The following is a 23,813-nucleotide window of genomic DNA, read 5'->3' as shown; positions in this document are numbered from 1 at the left end:
ATTTTCTGGGTCATCCTAACATATTTATTTTTAAAAGCTTGCAATTTGTTAATAGAAAAAGTAATATTTATTATAGCTTCAAAGCGGTCGAGCCATCTATGGCTAATATTTCATAAATGTTATTAGAAATACGTGTTCTATGATTTAAAAAAAAAATAATTGAAATCAAAGTGCTCTTCTTGAGTGATGGAAACACGTTACTTTTACTTCCACGCTTACTTTTGCAGTGAACTTTATGCACATAAGATTTATTATTTATTTTTCTATTACCCTAGCTAACCAGATGACATTTTGCGTTCACAGGTGAGCAAGAGCCCAATCCGTTTCATCGTCGCGAATTCGAGATCGCGGATCGCGCGACGATCGAGAAGACTGAACGGTGTAACTTTGTTACGAGGCGGCTCGTGATTGGTGGAGGATTATCGTGTCGTGTGAGCGGAGGTGGCATTGACGTCGCGTATAGCGTATGGGAGATCACGGCAGCGCTCGAAAGGGCTCGGTGAAACGCAATTTAATGCAATTTCTCGTCTAGTCGGAACTTTTAAAGTTGTTAGCCGGCGGAACCGGTTGAGTGGTCCTTTCTCGTCGATGCCGCGCACGCGTGCAGATTGCCGACGGTAAACGCGGCCGGAAGCGTTTCTGCGGGACGTTCTATTGTTATTTCTGCGTTCAGGGGTGGGACCAGTCAACGCGACCATAGGCTCTTCGCGGCTCGTGACAAACAGAACGACCCCAGAAATTTAATATTTCTGACGATATATTCCCGTAATGGAAGATTTACATTCCAAAAGGAATTTTAATTCGAGACCTTCCGTACGGATATCAGCGATGAGAATAATAGGAGACGTATCCAAAACATTCTTTTACCCGTATTTATTATCTCGAGGATCTAAAACCAGAGATCGAGTAGTCGAGGTATAAATATTTAACGCGAAGGTCCGAAAGATTATTTTCAAATAATTCTTGCCTAGGTCCAAGATTGTACAAGTTTCAAGTTAAATCTAACTTCTCCCCAACCGAGTCTCTAACGAGGCTCCCATCCCTTAATCGACTCGAAAATAGAGCCTGGCACCCTGTCAATCGGATACTCGAACTCCGATATCGATCATTCCACGCGGGAATCGCGGCGTGGATACGACGGGGGTGGTTTTTAATCCGCGTCAGGACGGGGTTGGAAGCCCATGAAAGAATCTCCGCGGAAGTTTGGCCGCAGGGGCGCGCGAATTGGCCCGACGTTGACCGCGAAGCAGGTATTTTCACTCTCCGAAAGGGTGGTCGAAGGGGACGGGGTGGGCGAGGGTCCAGCGAAAATAACGATGGCGACCCGTAGTCGTTAAAAGTTGAAGGGATTACCCGTTTCGCGACGGGGGGAGGGGGGGGGTGGAACCGTATGGCCGCAGAGTGAACGTTCGAGGGTCAATTCTAACCGGTCGACGGTTATAAACGTAATTTGTCCAAGCTTGTACAGCTTGTTCGCCCTTCTTATTCGATCTCTTCGTTGGTTGTTCGGTTGCAGCCCGGTTTGGAAACGCCCCGCGGGGTAGTAATTTAACTTTACCGGGCGCGGAAGTGCGCGTGCCGTTTCGTCACGTCCGTGTGACGTTCTACGAAACAGAATTCGACGTTGCAGCCCTCCAACCGGGGGTTGTTAGCGCGTCGTTCGCCGTTAATTGACGAAAAGAAACGAAGTTGACGATCCTCCCGCGAATGAAAAATTGGATTTCGACGGCGGAGAGTACCCTCGAAATTTATTGACCCTGATACTTCGAGTGTACACGTTTCGCGTGGAGGATTAGGTTCTGTACGTGCCAGAGATTCTTGAAGGAAACTGCTTACTATAAATTATTTATCAATAGGATGTCAAGAATGATTATAAGCGTGTGGTCAGTTCCAATGATTCGGACACATTAAACGTAATTGTATAAACTATATTATTTAATATTACGATAAACTATTTGATACAAAGTACATAAAAGACGTAAGCGTAAAAAACATAAGCGACTTCTGTCGACCAAAGTTCGATGCAGAGTGCATCTTGACTCCTATTTAAGTATTATAAACATATGAGGTGACCGATACGGAGGACCCCCGAACTTCTTGGTTAAGACATATACACTAATATAAATTCCTTATAAATTGTAATTTTATCCCATACGCCATTGGCTGGAGACATGAATCATGGATAGAACTATTGTGTTTCGCAAAAGAGGATATCGGACAACTACTGTGACCTTGAAGTGTCTTTGATATCCTCTCGGAGAGTTTTATTCGATTGGGATTGTTGATCTTCGCAGATCAGAGGGTTACTCGATCGCAAGGGCTCGACTTTGAACACGCAAGCCTCGAGCACTTGAGGGAATTGCGTGGTGTCACAGCGATCACTCTATAGATACAGGACGTGTGTCAAGGTACGATTCGAACACTGCAGACGTACTAATGCTCGTCTATTTGGCCTCCACGCGTCGATTCAGCTTTGATCCACGAGCGTGTCGCGCTCGCTACGTACAAGGGTAATGCGTACCATGTGCGAGTAATTTAACTTCCCAGCCGTGTGTGCGCGTGTACGGTCCTGCCAGTGACGTTGGCTAAATTAAATTCACGGTCACGCCACTGGTTTACCAACTTCGATTTATCTTCTTTCCCTCCGTTATTAGGAAGCACGACCCGGTGACGCTTGTCATAATTTTTCCCTACTTAAATATCCAGGGCGATTTAGCGACTCGGATATTAATTGTTTGATCGAAGGGTTCGAATAATTAAAGAACGAACGGACCAACGAAGAAGGCCTTTGTTCCGTTGCATTAATATAAACGATGTTTCAGATCGTGCTAGCATGCGAGTCGAAACAAGTCGCATTGCCTACTTACCCTTTGATACACCGATTGCATTCATTATTACGGTAGCTATTACTTAACGACTATTACATTTTCATATCGCGGTATGAAATATTAAATCCCATTCCGTTCGTTACGAGTGGATACCAAGTCACTCGCGCTCACAGAATACCACCTCCCGGTTCCCAGGTCACTCGTGCCATCGCGGTTCAGAAAACAGAATTACACGAAGCTGATCTCTCGCGGAGACAAGGACGATTCCTACCCTAAATCCACCCCAATTAGACCCATTCCGACACCCTCGATCCCGCGACGACCCCTCGGACAAAATGTTTGCGCGCACGAATTTACATGCCACCGATAACCGAAAGGGTGTCGTTTGGGGGTGGCTCCATGCGAGTAGGGTAGATTCGTATCGGCGTAGCGCGGCGATCGTCGACCAGACTAACAAGCAAAGTGTCGGTGTAACATGGTCCGTCGTTCCCTCTCGCTCTGAACCTCTCCGGCAACCCCTTTTCTTAAACGTATGCATGACTCTCGACCGATTCGGCCCTGTTAACATATAAATTGCCGCTTAACGGCGAGACAATCAGTTCCCGGGGAAGCCAGCGAGGTGACGATGGGGTGGTTACAGGGTGGATACCGTAGAGGGGTGGTGAGATACGCGACGGGGTGAAACAGAACGAAGACGGATCGTCGGTACGAGGGACGGGAGGGCACGAGACCCTAAACAACGGGACGATCGTCCGAACGACGTTCACCGACGAGAAATAACAAGGGCGGGGGTTGAAAGGGGGGTTGGGCGAGATTCGATTCAATTTCCTAAGAAACTCTTTAGCGTTTGAGATACAGCCGGCGAAAGGATGCGCGCGTGAGGATGCACGGAGGGATGAAACGGATACACGGATCAGGTGGGGACGAGGAGGCGGACTAACTAAGAGGGGGTAGCGAAAACGAACCGAAAAGAGACGCACCAGCCTCGTGACAGCGACGGGGGTGAAGTGGTAAAAGCGTAATAGGGAGAGACTCGAAAGAGACTGACTGCGAAGAGAAAAGAGAGGAACGAGGACGGGGGGGGGGCGCGAACGGGGGGTGTTGATATCGGGAAGAACGGAGACGGAGGACAACGCAGGAGCGAGGAGGAACTCGAAGGAAAAGGAAAGAACCGAAGGGGGACTACGGCGATAGAGCGAGCGAGAGGGGGTGACTAACTGACCGAGAGTGCCAGGAGCGCGGGGGAGTAAGGATTCTGTGCGCGCGCGCGTGGCTGGCGCAAACTCTTCGTGCAGCTTCCCTCGTCAGTTGCAAGTCAGGAACTGTCGTGTCCGCGTGGCGTGCGAATAGTTGCTGCTTGTGTCACGGTGTGTGCGCGGATAGTACGCCGGTTTAGAGGTTAGAGGATCGAACGGAGCCGTGTGACAGTTGGCACCGACGTTGGGATTTGAACGTGCCGGCGGCCCCCCGGACACAAGGCCCGATGACTGTTGGCGGTGCGTATCCCTGGACCACGCCGTAGATCGGGACCCCTTGGATAACAGAGCCGATCGCCCCCCCGAGGATCCAACGCGACAAGATGGATAAAGACGTTCGACGGAAGTGCGGAAAAGTGCGACGTGCTCTGTTCCACCTGCTGCTGATAGTGGGGGGTAAGTTCATTGTCACGATCGTCACGATCGAGTGTGTTGTCAACGATCCCCCAAACATCTTACAAGTACCCCACAGTGCGTTAGTAACCTGGAGAACCGACGAATTCTTCGACGCTTCCGGTTCGTCGTTCCAGACAGAGGATCCGCTGCAGGAAGGGATGTAGGATCACCCGCAAACCCTCGAAATGGGGACCGTTTCACGCTGGGCGGGAACCGCGTCGTTACGACTTTTGTCCGCTCCCTAAGGATCCCATTTCGATCCCAACGGCCGTGGTCCCTCGTTCGATCGGACACCTCTGGATCGTTACGCTCTCCGGAGTGTCTCTTCGATTGGCGCACCGACTTCCTGGAGAATATACCCGACTTCCACTCGCGGCGACCTTTCTCGCGGCAATCCCCGGGATCACCCTTTCAATTTTTCCTCCAAGTTCCCTTAATGCTTCCCTCCCCCAACGTTCCGTCGGTGGGTTCGACCGATGGTTCGATCTTTTTGCCAGCAGTCCTCCTCTTTAACGAGTTTCGCAATCTCTTCGATTTCCTGCGTCGACTCTCGGTCCCAGCCGGTCGAACGTACGGCTCGACGATTTGGAAAAGATCCCAGCAATGGAAGAACGATGGTGCACCAACGGAGACTTCTACTTTAAACGGATGGCATCCAATCGGTGTTGGCCCCTCTAGGCCCAGACCAGATTCTTAAGGATCCTTCCCTTAATTATCTTTAAAATTTTAAATAGGTGGTAATTTTTAATAGGCAATTCTAGAGACTCAAACTGATCCCATAGATACAGGAACTTTGTTTCTTTGGTAACATAACGATTGTCATCCCGCTGTAGTTTTATTTTAATGCTTGCTGCCATCCTCTTCACTTCCTTAGGGATCCTTTGTTTAGTTGTTGAGGTTTTGAAATTTGGTTAGTCGCTGGATCCACGGATTTCTAGTCTGTCGACACGAACCCCTTAGGAGTAGGTGGAGGGTGGCTCAGGATCAAGATGACTTTCAAAATTCCAGAGACTATAGCTCGACAACGCGGGGAATTATCTTAAAGGTAGATGAACGTTGTTGCTTTGGTAATCCGACGTGGATCCTTGTCACCATTCTATTATCTTGTTTTGTTTAAGTAGTGTCAAGTGACGTTTGTTAGCTACAGGATTCTACGTTTCAGCGCTCCGGAGTTCAAGATTAGATCTTCCCTAAGATGACGAGCTACATTTTTACCTGCCAAGTGACTGAAATCCTTTGAGAGTGGGTGTAAGGTTTTTTAACTTGGAAATTTAGTTCTTTCGTGACTCTGGTCATTAACTATACAATCTTATTATTCTTGTCAGCCTTCAATACCCTTGCTTTATGTAACAAAATGTTATTTCTAGAAAATTAGAAAGAAATTCTTCCAACACCATCCTTTAAAAATTATTTCTTTTAGCCTCCCCGGTGAAAAGTTCTAGCCATATACAATTTTCTAGACTCGACGACTCGATGTACAATGCATCAATCCAATCGGTAAATATTTTCCACCTGTAAAAGTTAATTTCTCCCCTTAGTGTCGTGTCCCCCAGATTTTTTCCAGCCTGTCGAGCTATAGTTTCGGAATATTTTCCGACCCGACTTGAATTCCTCAGGTGCAGGGAAGCTTCCTCGAGACCCGAGAACGTTCTCCGCGTGCTTGCACGACATCCGTACCTGGAAGCAAGACAAATCGAGTCGAATACGCGTCGGAATGCATACGGCGCGCTCCATTTTCCAGCGTTCTTTCAACCGACACCAGATCACAGCGTGTTTCCAAACAGTTCCCCTCCTCAACCAGCGTTTCGTCGTAAGTGCTCGCGATATTGAAATCCAGCCTGTCGCTTTACGGACGTCGCGATCGAAAGTAAATAATATCTTTTCGCGATACACCGTTCCGACGTAACGCATGCCCTTGCGTCTTTCCTCGAGAATAGATGACTCGCCCTACGTTGGGGGGATGACGGACGTTATCCTGCGGAATTTCGCGTTTCGTCGAACTTCGTATTCACGATCACGATTCGATGGAAACTCGTTCGATTGCAATATATTTGCATCGTGGAAGACGGAAGTTGAAAAATTATTTCTACATCTGATTAACTTCATTCTCAAAAACGTTTTCACTCTCACGAGTACGCTTCTATTCGGAGTAGCGGCGAGGATCGTTTAAAGACGTTTCGAATCAAAGAGAGAAGCTTAAGGAGCCTCAAGACATTTTACAAAATTGCTGTGGTTGTACGTCTTGCAAATTCTTGAAAGAGTTCTAAGCCTCGATTGATTCGAATATCTTGGACGTTCGGAACGTCTTCAAAGTTCGGAATATGTAGAAAATGTTGAAGAAATATTTACAAGGCGTGAATAAAATACTATGGACAATGATGTATCTTTTCAATGGTGAGGAAACTCATAGAATTTATCGTTGAATAGAAATGATTTAAACCACCTAAAGTCCTCATTGGCGAAGTTTCATCGATCAAATACCACGTCGATAGCGATGAAGTATTATTATCAGTATTTGCCACGGGCAATATTTATCAATCAACAGTATCATTTATTAATTAGTTATTCGCCGGTCTTTCAATTTCCTGTTTCGTTCATTTGGCTCACCGACACGTGATTCAAAAATAATTCATTATTTACTGCTCGGGGCTCATTGAATTTACTTTCTTGATCAACAATTGATATTTATTTATTTATTTCGGTGAACGGGGATGATCCATTTGTATGCATGAATTGTTTCCATGTTCGACGATACGAAACAAATTTGTGTATACTTACCCTTTATTTATCGTTAAAGTTATATATAAACGTTTTAAAATATTATTAGTCACCTTCGTGTATTAAAAGATTCGTTGGTGCGCAAGATACGAAACGTGATAATGTAACGATAAAAAGAAACAGCGAGGTACAGAAAATCAAATTATAGAGTTTGAAAATTACCCAAGAAAAAAGAAAAAATTTAAATAAAGTTCTTCGGGGCACTTTAGCGTGTAGTTCTCTCCGGACGAGTCAACATGTTCAATTATGGGAATCCAGAGAAAGTTTTTACGACCCCCTCAAGGTGTCGCGACCCACAGTTTAAGATGTTTTGCTCTGAGGTCCAATAAACACACTTATCTTGCCGATTTATGTATAAATTCTCGGTTTCGGAATTTCTGATCCTTCGAAATCCTTTAGAAATTCGGTAATAGAAAGTTCACGGTTCCTTAAAAGATTGTAAAGATTAAGTTCAATATTCTACAAGCATTCCAAGAAAAAGGAAGAGCTTTCCTGTGTCTATTTTTATTTAAAAAATTTACACGATTAATGGCGGTAGCTTCGAGGAATAATTTAGCGGTTTCTACGAACCCTTTCGTCCCTGATCCTTGCTCCGAACTTTGTTGATTTCAATCTGCTAATTGCGTCCAGCTCGCTTTCCTTATCAGGATGCGAACGGGAGGGGGTGTGCGAACGAGCAGACAGACAGGGCCAGACGCGTTTTGTTCCCGTCTTCGGTTTCCCCTGAAAGGCTCTTTTCTGTTCTATTCCACCACCCTTCCGATTCCCCTGATCTCTGGTCTTTCTTCTCGGTTTCCCGTTGTTGTTGCCGTTGTTGCCAGCGAAACAATGGACGCGAAAACGAGGAAGACGCGCGGGTCGCGCTGCATCGTACGCGATACACTTATTTCGCTCGCGGGGAACCGATTCTCCTGGCTCTTGTCGCTGGAAATCGACCGTGATCCAAGGAAACGATCACCGGGAATTTTCTATTTGGTCTCGATCGATCGGATTTCTATGCGGTAAAAGGCATTTTATTCTATCGTCAATGGTCGTCAAGCTATTCAAACGTTTTGTCGTATCGATGTTTTCGAAATTCGTAGAAACTTAGATACGCAGTTAGGTCTGGATCAGATTATCGGTTATGCATAGATTAAATCTCAATTGGATCTCAGATATTGTCATAATAGGATCAGAGTTTGGTAGTAGTTAGGTATTGACAGATTATTGACGGTGAGGTATGAGTTAAGCCGCAGATGGATATTGGTTAAGTTCAGATCAAGTTTCAATTGTATCTCAATTAGCTGTCTAGCATCTTGTTAAGTCTGTCCGGGTAGCAATCAGGTCTTGACAGACCTGCATCAGCGATGTCTCGGTTAAATCTCGATTCTACCTCTATTAGATATAAGTCAGACAGAAATTATGTCTCAGACAATTGCTAATAACTATGTTAGGCCCACAGTAAAGTTTCTATAAAGTCTCAATTATATTTCAATATAATGAAACAAAGTTTCAATACCCATATACGTCGGATCTGAATTAAATAAGGGTTGGTTATCGACAAAGTATCGATCCTGTAGCAGTTGGACGCGAGTTTCATCCGTGCGGGGCATTAATTAGAGGTCTCAAAACGCGGTTGGATCAGTCGGATCTTCTACTGGAAGTAACGTTACACAGTGTCGGTGAAGATTCCGTGGAATGGCTGGTGGAACAGAAACTGGCTGAGCTGTTTAAGGGAAACTTGCAGGGTAAATTCTTAATTCGGCCTAGCCAACGTCTCTCTGGATCCACTTCGACGACGATCCAATTCAATTTGCCCCGAATCCACGCGACGTTCTCGCGGTTCGATGATCCTCCCACGAAACCCGGCGGAGTCGAACGACGCGGAACTTCGTTCGTCGATTGTAAACGTTCCTGATGAAACGATTGTTCCGCGCTCCGACTGATATTTTCGTCGAAAGTTTAGCTTTCGAGCCGGAGTGACGATCTCGAGCATAAACGTGCCGCTTCTGGGAACAGTCGAGCGCTGAGGTTTGCTACTTCTCGGTGACTGTAGGGCGGCGAAGGTTGGGAACAAACTTAGAGTACCGATCAAAGTGAGCTACGGAGTTTCGACAAATTTCGGGGCAAGAAAACGCGCGTTAGAGTTGCTTGGAATAAAATAATTATTGCGTTATTATATCACTTATATACGGTCATTTGCAAGAAACAAGTTTCTTTTCATTTTATAAGCATCGTTACAGTGTAAAAATACGAGTGAGAGTAACAGTACGCGAGATGATTGAAACGGTGTCCTTTGCACTCGATGTAAAATCCATTAATTAACGAAAATGATACGCATCGAAGTGCTTTTAGAGTTATAGAATTACAGGTTGCAACGATGCGTGTGTAATGCAGAAGCATTTCAAAATGTATCACTCTTGCGCATTAAGCGATTACGTAACTTGTTCGAATACTGTAAACAATGCTTCGAGCGCCATTTGCATCGGATATTGTTTCAAGGATATCATTGTAAACGTTTAATTCCGTGTACCTTGACGCTTTCGTTCGAGTATTGGGGGAAAATAACAAGGGGAATTTATTTTAAAATATATTCGAAATTCTCTAAATTCTAAAAAGATAATTTACGGTACTCTACGTTCCCGGTATTCGATCTTGACTATTTTTTCAATATTCCGCGGACGAAAGTTGTTGCATCCATTCTGCCAGCTCAGCCTTCAATTACTCCGAAAAGTTGCAAAATTATCCTCGACGTGACTTTAACGGCGGAGGCCGCAGATATCGAAGACTGACAAGTATTGACTCTTTTCGCGAAGTTTGCTTTCCGAGAAATTTCAAACTGGAGGCCCCCTGCCCTCCCCTGGTCTTCAGTCTTTCATAAACTGAGACGAGTGTCTTTCAGTTTTCCAGGAAGCGAACGATTTCTTCGGATTTGTCCTTTTACTGCCTGGCAGAATGTATTTGCCAATTTATTTTTACCTCCTTGCCACGAACGGCGAAACGGGTGACGGTTATCTTTCATGAGAACTTTCTGAAGAGATCCAGAGATTTAATTACGAGGATTTCAGCTTCATTAAGCAATTAGACTTCTTCGCGGCGCGCGCTCGTCACCTTTCCGCGTAATATTTAGTATTTCATCGCGTCACGGGTCGGAATGTTGGAGCTTGCGTTGAATAGCAATATTTTTATATCACGTTATGCTTCATCTTTATGTATATTTAAATAACGGTTCAATTTCTAAATATACGCTTTTTCGATAAAAGAAATTCTAGTTATTTTATCGTTTCAAAAATGAAAATTTTTCTTTTCACTAACATTACCATCGTAATCCTAACCTACACATTAACAAGGTCGACAGTAATCTTTCGGTCAAAAATAAAATCCACAAATTGATACAACTTTTGTCAACATAAAAATAGAAACGATCAAACCAAGATAATATATGGTGAGAATAAAAATTAATTATCGATGAAAGACACTTAAAGCCTAAAAGGTTCTCGAAGTCGATTTCCTAGGGGAACGAAGCCTCGCCAAACACTTTGTTTCCCACTTTCGATTTATTTCTTCGACACGAGCCACCTCGAAGCACCCCTGAACGGACCTATTAATGCGATTTTCGAATTCACGTCCTCGAGAAATATATAATCCGTAGAATATTGGAGGAGCTTGAGAGTTTTGTTGGGAGTTTCTCGAGTCGAGTCGAAAAGGCGACGAAGACGGTCCGGATTTCGTTGTTCCAGTGTTACAGAGGCGTTTTCAACAGCCCGACAGCAAATGAAATTCCTGGAAGCAAGGTCTTCTACGGTGACTTGGTTGATTCGAGGCTGCTAATTGCATCCGGTGGCCCGGTCCCGTGGCCCGTCCGACGTTTCTTATTATTGCATTTGTTGCGCGGATGTTGGGGGACGAACTTGGCGCGCCAGGCCAATTATTCCGAATCGCTTTATCGAATTATCCGCTCGTCGGTTACACCGTTTAACGACTCGCGGGCAAGAGCCTCGCGGTTGAATCGCCACGCAGGATAAATCGCATTAACGCCGCGCCCCCAGAACCTCCAACGGAAACGATACCACGACTTCGACGATGACTGATTTTACACGATAACCGGAACCGATTCATCCCTCAACCTTCGTTTTCAATTTCTCCGTGCATCCATTTCTCCATAAACCGGAGAAACAGACGATAGTGTCTGTTGGGAATTCCAACAATTTATAGGACACGTCATTTAGTTCACTATTACATGAATTACTTGTTGGTAATCTGGCAATGTATAGGCCGGGCCACGATATAGCGAGGTCGTGAACTAAACTCTTGAGGGTTGAGACCGACTAAAAATCGGTACGAGCGCGTTAAAATATTAATTTAATTTCACTTCGATAGGTCCGTCGGAAGTTTCTTCCATTATTTGTGGATCCCGCGGTATCGCGGAGTTTGAGAAACACTGGGGTGGGCATAAATTAACGTGCAGCTGACCCGCTACGCGCAATAAAATTCGAGCGGCAGGCGATACCGCGCGCAAAAGTGAATTGAAAACGTGGAATAAAATTTTTCTCTGCGAGGGTTCGTTTTCGTGGAAGTGGATTTATAAAAATTTTCGTCCCTCGTTTTTGATGAATTTTTGCATGCGAAATCACACCCTTGTCGATTGCACTCGTTGCCGGTCGTTGTGTGTAAAAGGGATACGAAAATTCTCGTGCAAGGTGCTGCGGGGCGACCTATTTTCATTTTTCGCCTGGACTTCATAATGAACCGTGTGGATCCTAAATAATTAAATTTCATTCGTAAGAAATATACAGAAAGCTGTTACAAATATAATTAGAACGAACGTTCTTCTATGTAATTAATTTTTAATTCCAAATTTATCGATTATATTTCTCCAAAGGAATATTCTTCGCAACAATTTTACCGTGCAGATTGCGATACTTTTTTAAAATATAATTATTTCAATTATCTCGTAGACTCCCTTCAACGGAATTTAATTATAATGCATTAAATTAATATCTTCGTTTTTCAAATTTCATTTTAAGCGATGTACTTTGAAATACGCTCGGGGAACATGGAAATTAAATATTAATATTTCAAGTGTAAAATGTAATTGATGAAATGTTGCGTGCAGCTAATGCACCGAAGCTAATTAATTACGGCCTGCTTTCGCAAACTTGGTAAACGTTAAGGGAGAAAAATTTGCATGTACAAGATGCAAAGTTAAAAGGATCTTCCTTTGACCCCAGCCGCTATGGTAACGGCGCGGAATTAACAATCGTCCCGTGGAAGCTTGTTCTAGCGGAAAAATGCTCGCTGTCATTCACAAAAGACTCCGAAAGACGGTCCAATTGTCGTTGTTAAAAGAAGGAAAGGACACTTGGCTCGTGAATTTCAAGGGAACGCTTGTGCCGTGTTCCACTTAGCGAAGCGGAGGACCGTTTGCTTATCATGGAACCGCGAGAAAGCTCGGATTGTTCGTTCCAAACGGGTCGAACCAACACGCCGAGAAAGAATCGGTGTCGTAAGCCGTAAAATAATCTGGACCCTCGATGCGGTTTCAACGTTAAACAGTAAGACCGCAGTAAATATTTTAATCCTCTCTCGACCGTAGTCGAGATCTCCCCCGCGACTGTGGTTTCAAACTTACCTGGCGATCCTTGAACGGAAACACGGGCAACTGGAACACCGAGGTTGTTCCGTCCGTAGACTTCGAAGTAGGACCGAATATCCAACGGGAAGTGGTCCTTGAAACATTGGCTCAATCCTCGAGGGTCGGGCAAAATTATTTTTCCAACAAAACAACTTGTTAAGGCGTGACTGTTTTCATTGAGAGAATCTGGAATCGTAAAAAAAAAACGCGAACATTTTTCACCGGACACTAGTAGCAATTTTGTTTTTATTTTAAAGAAGCAAGCCTCGATGGCACCCGTTCGTTGATTTTTAATTGAAATTGTCACGTAAATTACGCTTTTACATTAAACGTAATTTTCATTAATTTACTACGGACACACTCGCACGCGTGTAATTAATTTCTATCGAGTCAAAATTTCATAGTAATTTGATTAAAAATATATTTAACAAATTAATTTAAACGGGATGTCATTTACTCATGGAACAATTACTGTCGATTTAAAATCGTTCAATTTTATATAATAAATCACTTTAAAGGTGATGCATCGATTCATAGAATAACGTACGAATTTGAAAGATTTATTTCAGGAGCCAGTTTAAACTCACGTATTCTAAGGGTAGTTCCAGCTTTTTCTGCAAGCTCTTCGAAAACATCAATTACTAGCAAACAGATTTAATCCCAGGTACAATTAAGAACAACGCCATTTGAGTGTATCGAACGCCATTCCCAGTATCCACTGACCGATCGTTGATCGATAGGTTGCGGGGAACAGAGACCGATGTTGGATTGCCAGCCATCCGGGGTTCTCGGCGTAAAATCGACAAGGAGGTCGGCGGATCCGTAAAAGGAGGAAATCTGTTAGCTCGGTGGCCCAGTAATCATCCCAGCGAGCGAAATATTTCCCAAACACGCCGAGGTTCCTCAGACCTCTGTCTTTCCCATTCTTCCACGTTCGACCGTCCAGGATCAAACGCAGCCGCGGGACGGGGAGGATTATTTCCTCGAGGCAACCGGTATTCAGGATGCGGCTTCGTCGACGATACATTGTTTCCTTTTCGGATTTCTTCCTGTTTTTCTTTTCTTTGAGGCCCCCGCGAACCTAGGATACAGAAATGAAGAGGGTGCTTCGACTCCGGACTCCGGACTCTGGACTTCGAGTTCGAAGACCTCATCGACTTCGTCCCGCCTCCCTCTCCGATCTACCACCCCTCCTCCTCGCCACGATTAGTCCGCCACTCGTGTTTCAACCGTTGCTCGTCATCGTCTGGCTCTTTGTTCCTTGGAAGCCTTTCGACCCTCTATCGACGGAGGCTGTGGAAAAGGATTTCCAGAGGCGCGTCGTCTTGAACATTGGATCCCACCGTCGCCGACGGAGGGGTAGTTTTATTTCTTTCTCGATGGACGTCCACTTTTAACGATTCTTTCATCTTCGGGGACGGTTTCTAACTCTGCTCGTTGTTCCGTGCACGCGTACGTGTTCTGAATCCTTGTTGCTCCTTTCGGGGAGGGAATTTCCCGGAGCGACGTTCTTTTAGGGGCAAAGTTTGTCACGGAGAACGCGCTGAACGGTCAGGACGATTCATAGAAACTCAATTTACATCCAAGGGGTCGTATCAATACTGTTTAGAGCGGTTCCTGCTTTCGAGGATCCTCCGTTTGCTTGAAACCGGGGCAAGTAGCCGGTTTATGTCTCCGGCTGAGGTTAAAATTAATTTATACATAAATGGTCGGTTCGTATTTTCTAGGGAGATTTGAATAGCAGAAACATCCCCTTCATGATTTATATTGTAGGATTTGCAGGAAACAACTTTCAACTTTTGATATAAATATATTTTCGACACTCTTCTTACAACGTTCCTTCTACCAACTGCTGTTCAACTTGGTCTAAAATCTTTCGCCCAAACGATCACGTTTCCACGATTCGCCTAAACCATTCACACATCTATGCACTCTTACCCACAGTTCCATTTATTCATGCACAGATACATGCCATTCACACACTTATACAGGGTGTTCGGTCACCCCTGTTTCATTAATATCAACATATGAAGTGATAAAAACGAGGAATATAATCACAGATCTCTGGCCACACAATATATTTGTGGTAAAGAATTTTTTTCTGAAAAGTGCGTAGGTATTCGGGGGTATATGTAACAACCAAAAATGATTGAAATTAATCCTCAAAGTTGACAATAATTTTTTAAACACCTACCTTCAACTTTCAAGGGTCCAAGGCCCAACTTTTCGAATATTTTTGCGATTTGTACATATTCTACATTAAAATACGCGTAGTTTGCTTTTTTAAACATTAAAATCGGCCAATCCGTTCAGAAGTTATAACGTTTTAAAGATATGCATGAAATTTCGGGCAGACATTCCTGGCCAGAAATTATATTTTCGGTAAGGAATTTTTTTCTCGAAATTGAGTAGGATTTCGGGGGTATGTCTAATGACCAAAACTGATTATAATTGACCCCCGCAACCGAAAATAATTTTTTCAGAATGATTTGAAATTTTTTAATTCCGTCGAAAAATTTGTCCATCTTGTATTATAGTTATTCGGATAATCGGGTGCCGGATAATCCGAATACTACTGTATCAGTTTTCTTGATTTCCCGATAAACCATTTCTGGGATATAGAACGGTACAGAGGTGAAAAATGTGAATGTTGTGGATCCCATCGCGAGTCGGATAGGCGATTGTCAATGTAGCAACCAACGCGAAATAAAAAGAAATTAAATAGGCGATTAACGAAACTGTGCGTACAATCGATGGAAAGTTGAACCTTGGAAAATTGGAAATCTCGCGGAAGAGACTCTGTCGAACGCGAGCGCTGTTTTGTATCGCGAGAAAGGCGAAACTTTTATCAAAGGTGGGTTCCGCGCGTTCGCTCTTTCTTCTTCGAGGGTAGATTTTCGAGTAAAATATTTTTCGGGTGAACCGCGTTTCCGTCAACTCGATGAAAGTGCTGCTTGCGCGAAAAAAGGAGCCCAAGATAACGCGAACCCGGTCGATTTCGAATTTTTCTTCGGGTATTTTTTCTCTCTCGTCGCTGTTCGTGTTTCCCGCGAGTTTATCCAGGGCAAAGTGCATCGACGTCTCGAAGGGGACGCGATATTTTCATGAATATTCAGCCTGCCCGCGTCCGAGAAGACTGCGTCTTTCCAATGCAGTATGCAAATATAATACCGTCGCGCATATGCTGGTCGTCTTCCTTCTTGTGACGCGCGTCGAGAGAAAAATTTCTTTCGGATTCCATGACAACCTCGGAACTTGCGATAACGAAATATCGGTTCGCGTCTGCTTTCCATTCGCCGTCCATTTCCGGCGTTAGCGTTCTCCTCTCCGCTGGCACTGATTTCGTTCTACTCGGCTGACCGAACGCAGGCCTATTCTACTTACCTCACAAAGCTTCTACTTGGAGTGCAGCTGCTTTACTCCACTTACGTATGCGGAGAAGCTATAGTTCTGCTTGGCTGACTAACGATAGTCCTCGTTTCACTGGTCGGGCCAAGGTCTGACTCCATTAGTCTAACTAATCTTGTATCATTTTACTACCAGAATTAAGCACGACCTCGTTCTACTTGTTCGATCAAAGTTAAGTGTATTCTAGTTGTCGGGCAAGTGGAAAGTCTGTAGTTTAACGAATTACGGTGTTGAATAATCGAGTTTAATTATCCAACTACCGATGAGATTATTCTACTTTCTATGACACAGTGCATGGTCTATTCTACTTGCTTAACCATATCGACATATCTGTTCCACTTGTACAATCAACAAGTTTGTTCTACTTGTTTGACCATTGACTATTCTACTAGTTCCATTCCTTATGTCTGACCACAAACGAATCTATTCTATTATCATAACAATTGTTCTCTGTTCGACACGTTCGATTGATAACGAGCCTTCATTTTTCTGGCCTGAGATCAATTATGTTCTGCTTGTCAGATCCCATTCTACTTGCCCCCATTATTCGGGTTATGCATTCTACTTGCATCAGCAGATCGATTCGGTTCCTCGTTGCCTGACAACAACCACATCGAGACCACTAATACTTCCGTGATAGACCGTGATTCTACTGGCCACTATTGTGCACGTATCTCTCTATTCTACTTACTTGATCTGGTACATCTTTCTATCAACGGGACAAAAGAGATATACTATTACTAGAATATCGTAGTACTCGTTTAACCAAGCTATTCTACTTGCTTGGCCATGCATGACTCCATTCAGCCATTCTAGGAAATCTTTCTAGGAGGTGGATGCGCTTGGATTGTCTACGAACAATACTAATCAATCTAATGGTGTCCTGGTGGCAGCGCGGGCGTTATATTCTTCTTGTTGGTTTCGCTTCCGGAACAACCCCCCCTCGAGAGAAAGGCGAGAGAACCCTTCCTCGAGAAGAGGGGCGTCGATAAATACTAGTCGCCTTCGATTGGACTTTTATTCGCGAAATCAAGTTAATCTGTACGACCGGTATACCGTTTCCATCGATTTCCATCTCCACTTTGCGCCCGTTTCAATCAGTGTTCGATGTCGTGGAAGAAACTGAGGATCAAAGGGGACGCTTCCCCCGGTCACCCCCTCCAGGGACACGGCCCGGAAGAGTCGATTCGAATCTTTCGTCGAACGATTGAGAAACCGGCGCCGCCGTTCGCCACGAATTCCTTTCATTTCTTTTATTATTTTTCGAAAATTACAAATTCGTTCTAATCTTATTGTGTCGCTTGGAATAAGATTCTTCAGATATACTTCAGATATATAGCTCGTCCTTTATCATTTTGGACTTGAGCCCCTTGACACTTGATTCCGAGTTCTTCGCTGAAACTCTTGATCTCGTAGAAGGGATTTGCTGTATTCTTTACTTAATTGTGTCGTAAAAGTTGACGTTGTAAAGGAACTGGAACTACTGTTCAGAATCATGTTTTATGTTCCCTTCATTTTTCTCATCTCTTGCGTACGTGAGTTTATTGAATTTCACGTTGTATGATTTATTTATTTACGAGAAAACCCACTCGTATAGAAAGATATAAAGACAATAATTTAATTTGTTTATATTAACGGACAGGTGATAGTACTCTTTTTCGTTGCCCTTTATTGTATCGATCCGATCGGATCTACATATGTTACGCCGGGACGTCGAAGGGTGGCGCGAACTATGGCCGATAAGATTCGTGTATTTTTCGTTTAACATGGCCGTGCCTCGAACGAGTACATTGGGTTTCTTGTTTATGGAACGGCGCGCATGTGTCGGCCGCGTTGTTGATAAGGAAAAATCTGGGGCGCTCTCGAGAATCTTCGAGGCCGTGGACGCATAGTGGTGTGTTCTTCGTGCGGGGACACTGCGGACACCTTGCAGGGGATGTTTGAAAGTGGGGACAACGCACATTTTAAGTTTTAATCTTAATCTGGTATGGGGGAACAATCCATCAGTGTACAGAGTTATACATGTTTTAATATCAACGGTACGAGGAAAGAATTATATAATTAGTGAGAGGTCCAATAAATCAAAACTCGATAGAATAGAAAAAGTATAACATAATAAGTAGTTAAAAACTTTCACAAAATAGACTCCACCGAGTTTCTGAGAATCCAAACTTCTTATACCAAAATGGTAATAAAATAGAACCTGTCTACTTAGTCCTCGATGAAGACCCTACTTACAAGCACAGTAATAATCTCGATTCATTCACTATAAATCCGCTCTTTTTCCTGCTCAGAAGGGATGATAAAAAGGGGCGAGGGAGCTGTCAGAAAACATGCAAATCCAGCCCGAAGAGATGGAAGAAAAATTCAAACGTTTCCAAGCGAGGAGAAAAGTAAATATTGAGAACAGGCTTACGCGTTATGGTTGCCCACGGGGGATAACCATCGAGCATTCTGAAGGGCAGGGTTGTAACGATGCATCTTGGGGGGTGGCGCGGGGGAGAAGGTAGGAAGGAAGTCGAGGGTAGGGAAGGAGCGTCGTCGACGACGGTCTCGGAGTGTTTCCTTTGCTGCGTTACCAGTCCGGAATCGGGGCTCGTTACGAACACCCCTCGTTCTCTCCTCGAGGCACGAGCGAAGTTTTCCTCGTAATGGAGGGCGAAACGGTCGCGGATTCGCCCGCTTCTTTATTCATCGCTCGCAAATTGTTATCCCCGTCGCGCCTCCGTTCCGTGCGACGAGAAGAAAAGTTGAAAAAAGCCACCCCCGCTCGGGGGAACGGGGACAGAGTCAATTAGTTCGTTACGCCAGACCCGACCGCGGACGATTTCATTTCAATCGGACGGAGGAACCGCCCCCGACCCTTGGTTCCTTCCGATTCCCTCGAAATTTCAATACCCGCTCGGGGGTGGAAGACGCGGCCCGTGAAAATGTCTCCCTTTATTCTCGCGCGGACGACGAATTTAGGCGATAAAAACCGCCTTTGAACGATTCCTGTAGGATACGTGTCGAGAAAAATTGATAAAAGAAACCTTTGTGATTATGCAACCCCCAAATTAACTTTATTTAACCCTCTGTAACCTAGTGTAACTCTGATGGTACGTCCAATATTTGCATTCCTGTGGTTTGATATGTAATTATTTTGCAAGGTCTGACACTAGAGTGGATGTAATTCGAAATTAGATGAAATTGCTGAATATTAACCCTTTGCATTCACGGTGACGCAGAACCTGAATCAACGAACTGAAATTGAAATTAAAATGTACCTTTATGAATTTTTAATGGTTAGCAAGAACCCTTTTAATTTTTAATAAAAATTGCCAATCGCTCGAAAATTTTCGAGACAAAGGGTTGAATACTAAATGTAGCAGAAATATATTTCACATGTCCCGAGGGTTGAATATTTAATATACCATAATTTTTACAGCTCGTAACATGCAACGACCATTGTTTTATTTTATATTTATCGTGGAAGGTCGACTTCCAGTGTTAAATTTGTCTCTCGAAGTGATCGAGCCTCGAATTAAAGCGTACGGTGGACCAGTATCGAGTCTCCTTTCCTCGTCCACTCGTGCGGACGGTGGCACGTAGTTATCGATGGACAAGAGTATCACGAATCGTTGCTCGAAAAGAAATGCCGCTCGCGTGCGTTGAAAAGAAACCGACTCCCTCGATTGACTCGTAAACATGGCCAACCCCCTTTCATCTTTCTCTTTCACGATGGACACGTTTGGTTTGCCTCCCCTCGCCAATCATTTGTCGCGAACGTTCTCGGCATTTTCGAAATTTTTACTTCCGGCAGAGAACTCTTTCGGGAGGTGGGCGGCTAAAACAATTCTAAGAAGCTCCCTGGGGCTTGGCAGAGGTCGCGCGACGCGGGCGGTTCGACGGGGAACAGTCTACGTGACAATTTTCTAAAATATTCTTCGCAAACAATTCGGTGGAAATCAAAGCGAGGAGCGAGCACGAATAACCTACGTGACGATATTCTCGAACGCTCTGAATCTTGAAGAATAAACAACCAGGGGGTAAAGATTCCTGTGAACTATAAACTCCGACTGGTTCGTGTCCATCCGTCATCTAACCTTTGTGAATTCCGACGGCGTTCGCCCACGACTTGTTTTCCTCCACCACTTATGCGAACCGTGTCTCAACACGCCCCTCTATTGTAGAGAAAAAAGAAAGGTCGAACTCGAGTTTTCGGGGGGGGGGGGGGGGGTCATGTACTCTCGAAACTTTCGAAGAAGACATTTCACAGACACTGTTATTGATAGCTGCTTCGAGTGTTGTATGTTTGTACGTGTTTCGTCTGTAACTGGAAAATATTGTGTAGAGAAGTCAATCGTTTGGGATGGAAGACTTGCTTAATGATCGAGTATCCAGGGTGGTCCATGCAACTGTTTCTATTGGGAATGTATCTGTGTAACAAGAAATATGCAAAAATATGCACATGCACTGTTGAATTTGAAAAAAAATCTAGGGTCCCACAGATGTAGTGTTCTTCTATCCATTCATCTTTCTCCTTTGGAATTTTTTCGTAAATGTATTAATAACGGAGTTATGACCTGAAATGGTTACATGGACTACCCTGTGAAGTTGTTTTCTCAAGACACAATTAAATGTTCTAGTTCTTGCACTGTCGTATTTAATTTGTGAAGGGTCAATTTTCTAACAGCGTTCTCATTGTTTAAGAGTCTGTTCTAGCGGTCGACCATTTACGGTTCTATTCTACTCTTCCGGCGAGTCACGTTTGTATTTCGTCGGTCGGGCCACGTACGATTCCATTCTACTCGCCTGTCCGACCACTTTGTATTCCGACCGGTCCGACCGTGCACAGACCCATTCTACTGGTTTTGCAGATTACAATATTATTGCGCTAATCCCACTACACGTCATCCTGCCTCCGGATCGGTACTCACGTTTTTACTATACCTTACGAGTACGTACAAAGGAATATGACTCCGTGAAAAGTAGAATATAGTACCGGGATCAAGTGGAATTTAGACAGTATATAGCGATATCTTTCAAAGCAAACGACCGTTGGTAGAAACGTCACAGAATCCAGGAAATATTTTCAACGTTGAAGTTTCGTGACAAATATAAATCTTTTAATCTACCACGCACTGCAGATTCCAAAATGTCGGAGTATAGTAATTTCTGGCGTTTGGAATATTCACTAACACGTCCGACGCAGTAGCAGCTATTTCTTCCGAGACTATTTCTTTTTCCCATCTCTACATATCTTCGAAATGGTAAATCGCCTCGTTCGATGCCTTGCTAAGAGCTGCTTGTACGTAAAGGAGCATCGATACGACCCCTCTTAAGCCTTATTTATTATACCGTCTCGATCGTCTACTCGGCACTCGATTCCACCGGGGCGCGGGGGTGGTTCTCTGCTCCCGCCTCGGGCAACCCTTGCCACCTGATCTTGATTTGTTGCCGTTGGCTCCGCTTACGCTTGTACGCGGCGCGATTCGACGTTCAGACTTCGCGCTGGCACGATAACGGCCCGGGGAAGAAACGCGAATAAATTTCTGCATGCGTTTCGCCCCCGACCTGAAGGGTGTGTTAACCTTTAAAGGCGGGTGGCTGTCGGTGTCACGACCACGATATACGGCGGCTGGTAAATACACGATCTAAGAAATAAAAATGCAATTCGACGCTCGCGACCCTTGTATCGAACAACCCTTGCACCTTGTTCCCGGGGCTATTTACAATTCTTTAAACTGCAAAGAACAAATACGGGGCTCACAGGTCGCTCAATTTCCACAGATTTACTCTGTACAATTCGATGATTGTAAATCTTCCATTATTTTCTATTCCCTTTTCTATTCCAATATCAATCGATTTCGAGCACCATACTCGAGGCTCCAATTTTCATTCCATATTCAACGGTAACATAGTTATATTTGTTCGTAATACGGGCTCGAAACGCCCAAGTTTTTTGTTTATTATATTTCCAATTCGTGATTATCAATACATCATGCTAACGACCGGCTATATATCGAAATACCTTTCCACCGGACAGCTACAATTTTCCCTGTTTTCCGGCGTGTAATTTCTTCTGCCATTATTCCCTGGGTTTTGTTGCTTATCCCGTCGCAGCGGGGATTATTATTTTGCATAAACCAACACTCGGCGCATCGTCTCGTTAAAACGCGAATTTTACTCGCTCCGGGTTCGTTATTGTTGTTAGGGGGAAAAAATAAAAGCTACACTTGAGAATTAATCGGCCGTGCTCTTGGGCCGTTATCAGCATCTAAATACGCATTCGATGAATATTCCTGCTGACATTTCGGAAAATCCAGGCGCGTGCTGCTGCATGCTACCCGGCTTTGCCTCGAAATTGCTTATCGCAGGCTAATCGATTCGGAATAATTTGGTTTATCCAGCTCGCAGTTTGCCGTACGCATTATATTCTGTTTCGACAGCCCGATCGCGGATTCCCGTGATTTTTCCGCCAACGAGCCTTCCCGTTTAAAGACTTCCAGTTGATAATTAATTAACAGGACGCCGCGTATTATTCAGCGAGTGTTGGGGGTCGTTTGACTGAATTATTCATTCATTACCCGCGGTGTTTCCTAAGCTAGTTCGTTACACACCGCGCTCCTGCGACCATTCAAACTACCCCTCCCGTTTCGACCACCCATTGCACGCTCTATGGAAGCTTTGGCGCGAAATTTTCATGATCCCGGCCATGTTCCCGCCTAATCGAATTATGCACCTTCTTTATTATTCCGCTCCACTGTTCTCTAGTGCCCCTCTACTTATAAATACCTGTTTTCCGTGTTTAATTAACGATACTTGCTTCTCATTAAATTACGATCACCTGCTTCTCATTAAATTATGAATATATGTTTCTTTAATCGAATCGTGAAACTTTGTTTCTTGCATAATTCTGGAAAGCAAGTTTCACGAATTGTTAATTTTGCTTCTCATTAAATTACGATTACCTGCTATTCTTATTAAATTATGATTATGTGTCTTTTTAATTGAATCATGAAACTCTGTTTCTTGCATAATTTTAGAAAGCAAGCTTTACGAATAGAAATATAACGAAGATAGAAATATTATATTTGGAATCGAAGAATACGAGCAACTCGAATTATTAAAAATTTCAGAGAATATTAACCGGTTCTGCGGAATTGAATATTACCTTTGTTTCCACCATGCAACTTCAACCCTGGTAGATTAGTAACCGAATAACAAGAACGATGAATTAATAAATAAATGAATAAATCCAATTTTTGAATAAATAAATAAACAAACGTATGAATAAATCCTCCTCCGGCACGGATTAAAAGTCACAAATATTTGGATTCGCCGGTGAAATTAATTCGACAACGATTGCGAAACGCTCGTTCCGCCGGTTAAATTCGAACGACCCGGTGTCGATCATCGGAAAAACAATTCGTCGACCATCAAATCGACGATTAATCGACCAATGAAATGAATTTCGACTCCATTCGGTACTCGTTTGGGTCCCCATTGTTCCTACGTCTTTCCGTACTCGTTCGTCACCGAGACGGTTGC

At 44.0% G+C, this 23,813-nt stretch overlaps 1 protein-coding gene across 1 annotated transcript in view; it reads left to right on the top strand.

Annotated features, from left to right (window-relative positions):
- Positions 1–4,150: 4,150 nt before the first annotated feature.
- The window catches only part of LOC143346040 (uncharacterized), a 153,037-nt gene continuing 133,374 nt past the window's right edge, over positions 4,151–23,813 (top strand). The window contains exon 1 of the mRNA XM_076773774.1: positions 4,151–4,480. Within this exon, the coding sequence (XP_076629889.1) occupies positions 4,408–4,480 (73 nt within the window). The 5' untranslated portion in view covers positions 4,151–4,407. The remainder of the gene's footprint in view (positions 4,481–23,813) is intronic.

Source organism: Colletes latitarsis, chromosome 10 (genome assembly GCF_051014445.1).
Source record: "Colletes latitarsis isolate SP2378_abdomen chromosome 10, iyColLati1, whole genome shotgun sequence".
Classification (NCBI taxonomy): Eukaryota; Metazoa; Arthropoda; class Insecta; order Hymenoptera; family Colletidae; genus Colletes; species Colletes latitarsis.
Note: the sequence above shows the minus strand (reverse complement) of the source record. Positions and strands in the feature narration are given on the sequence as shown.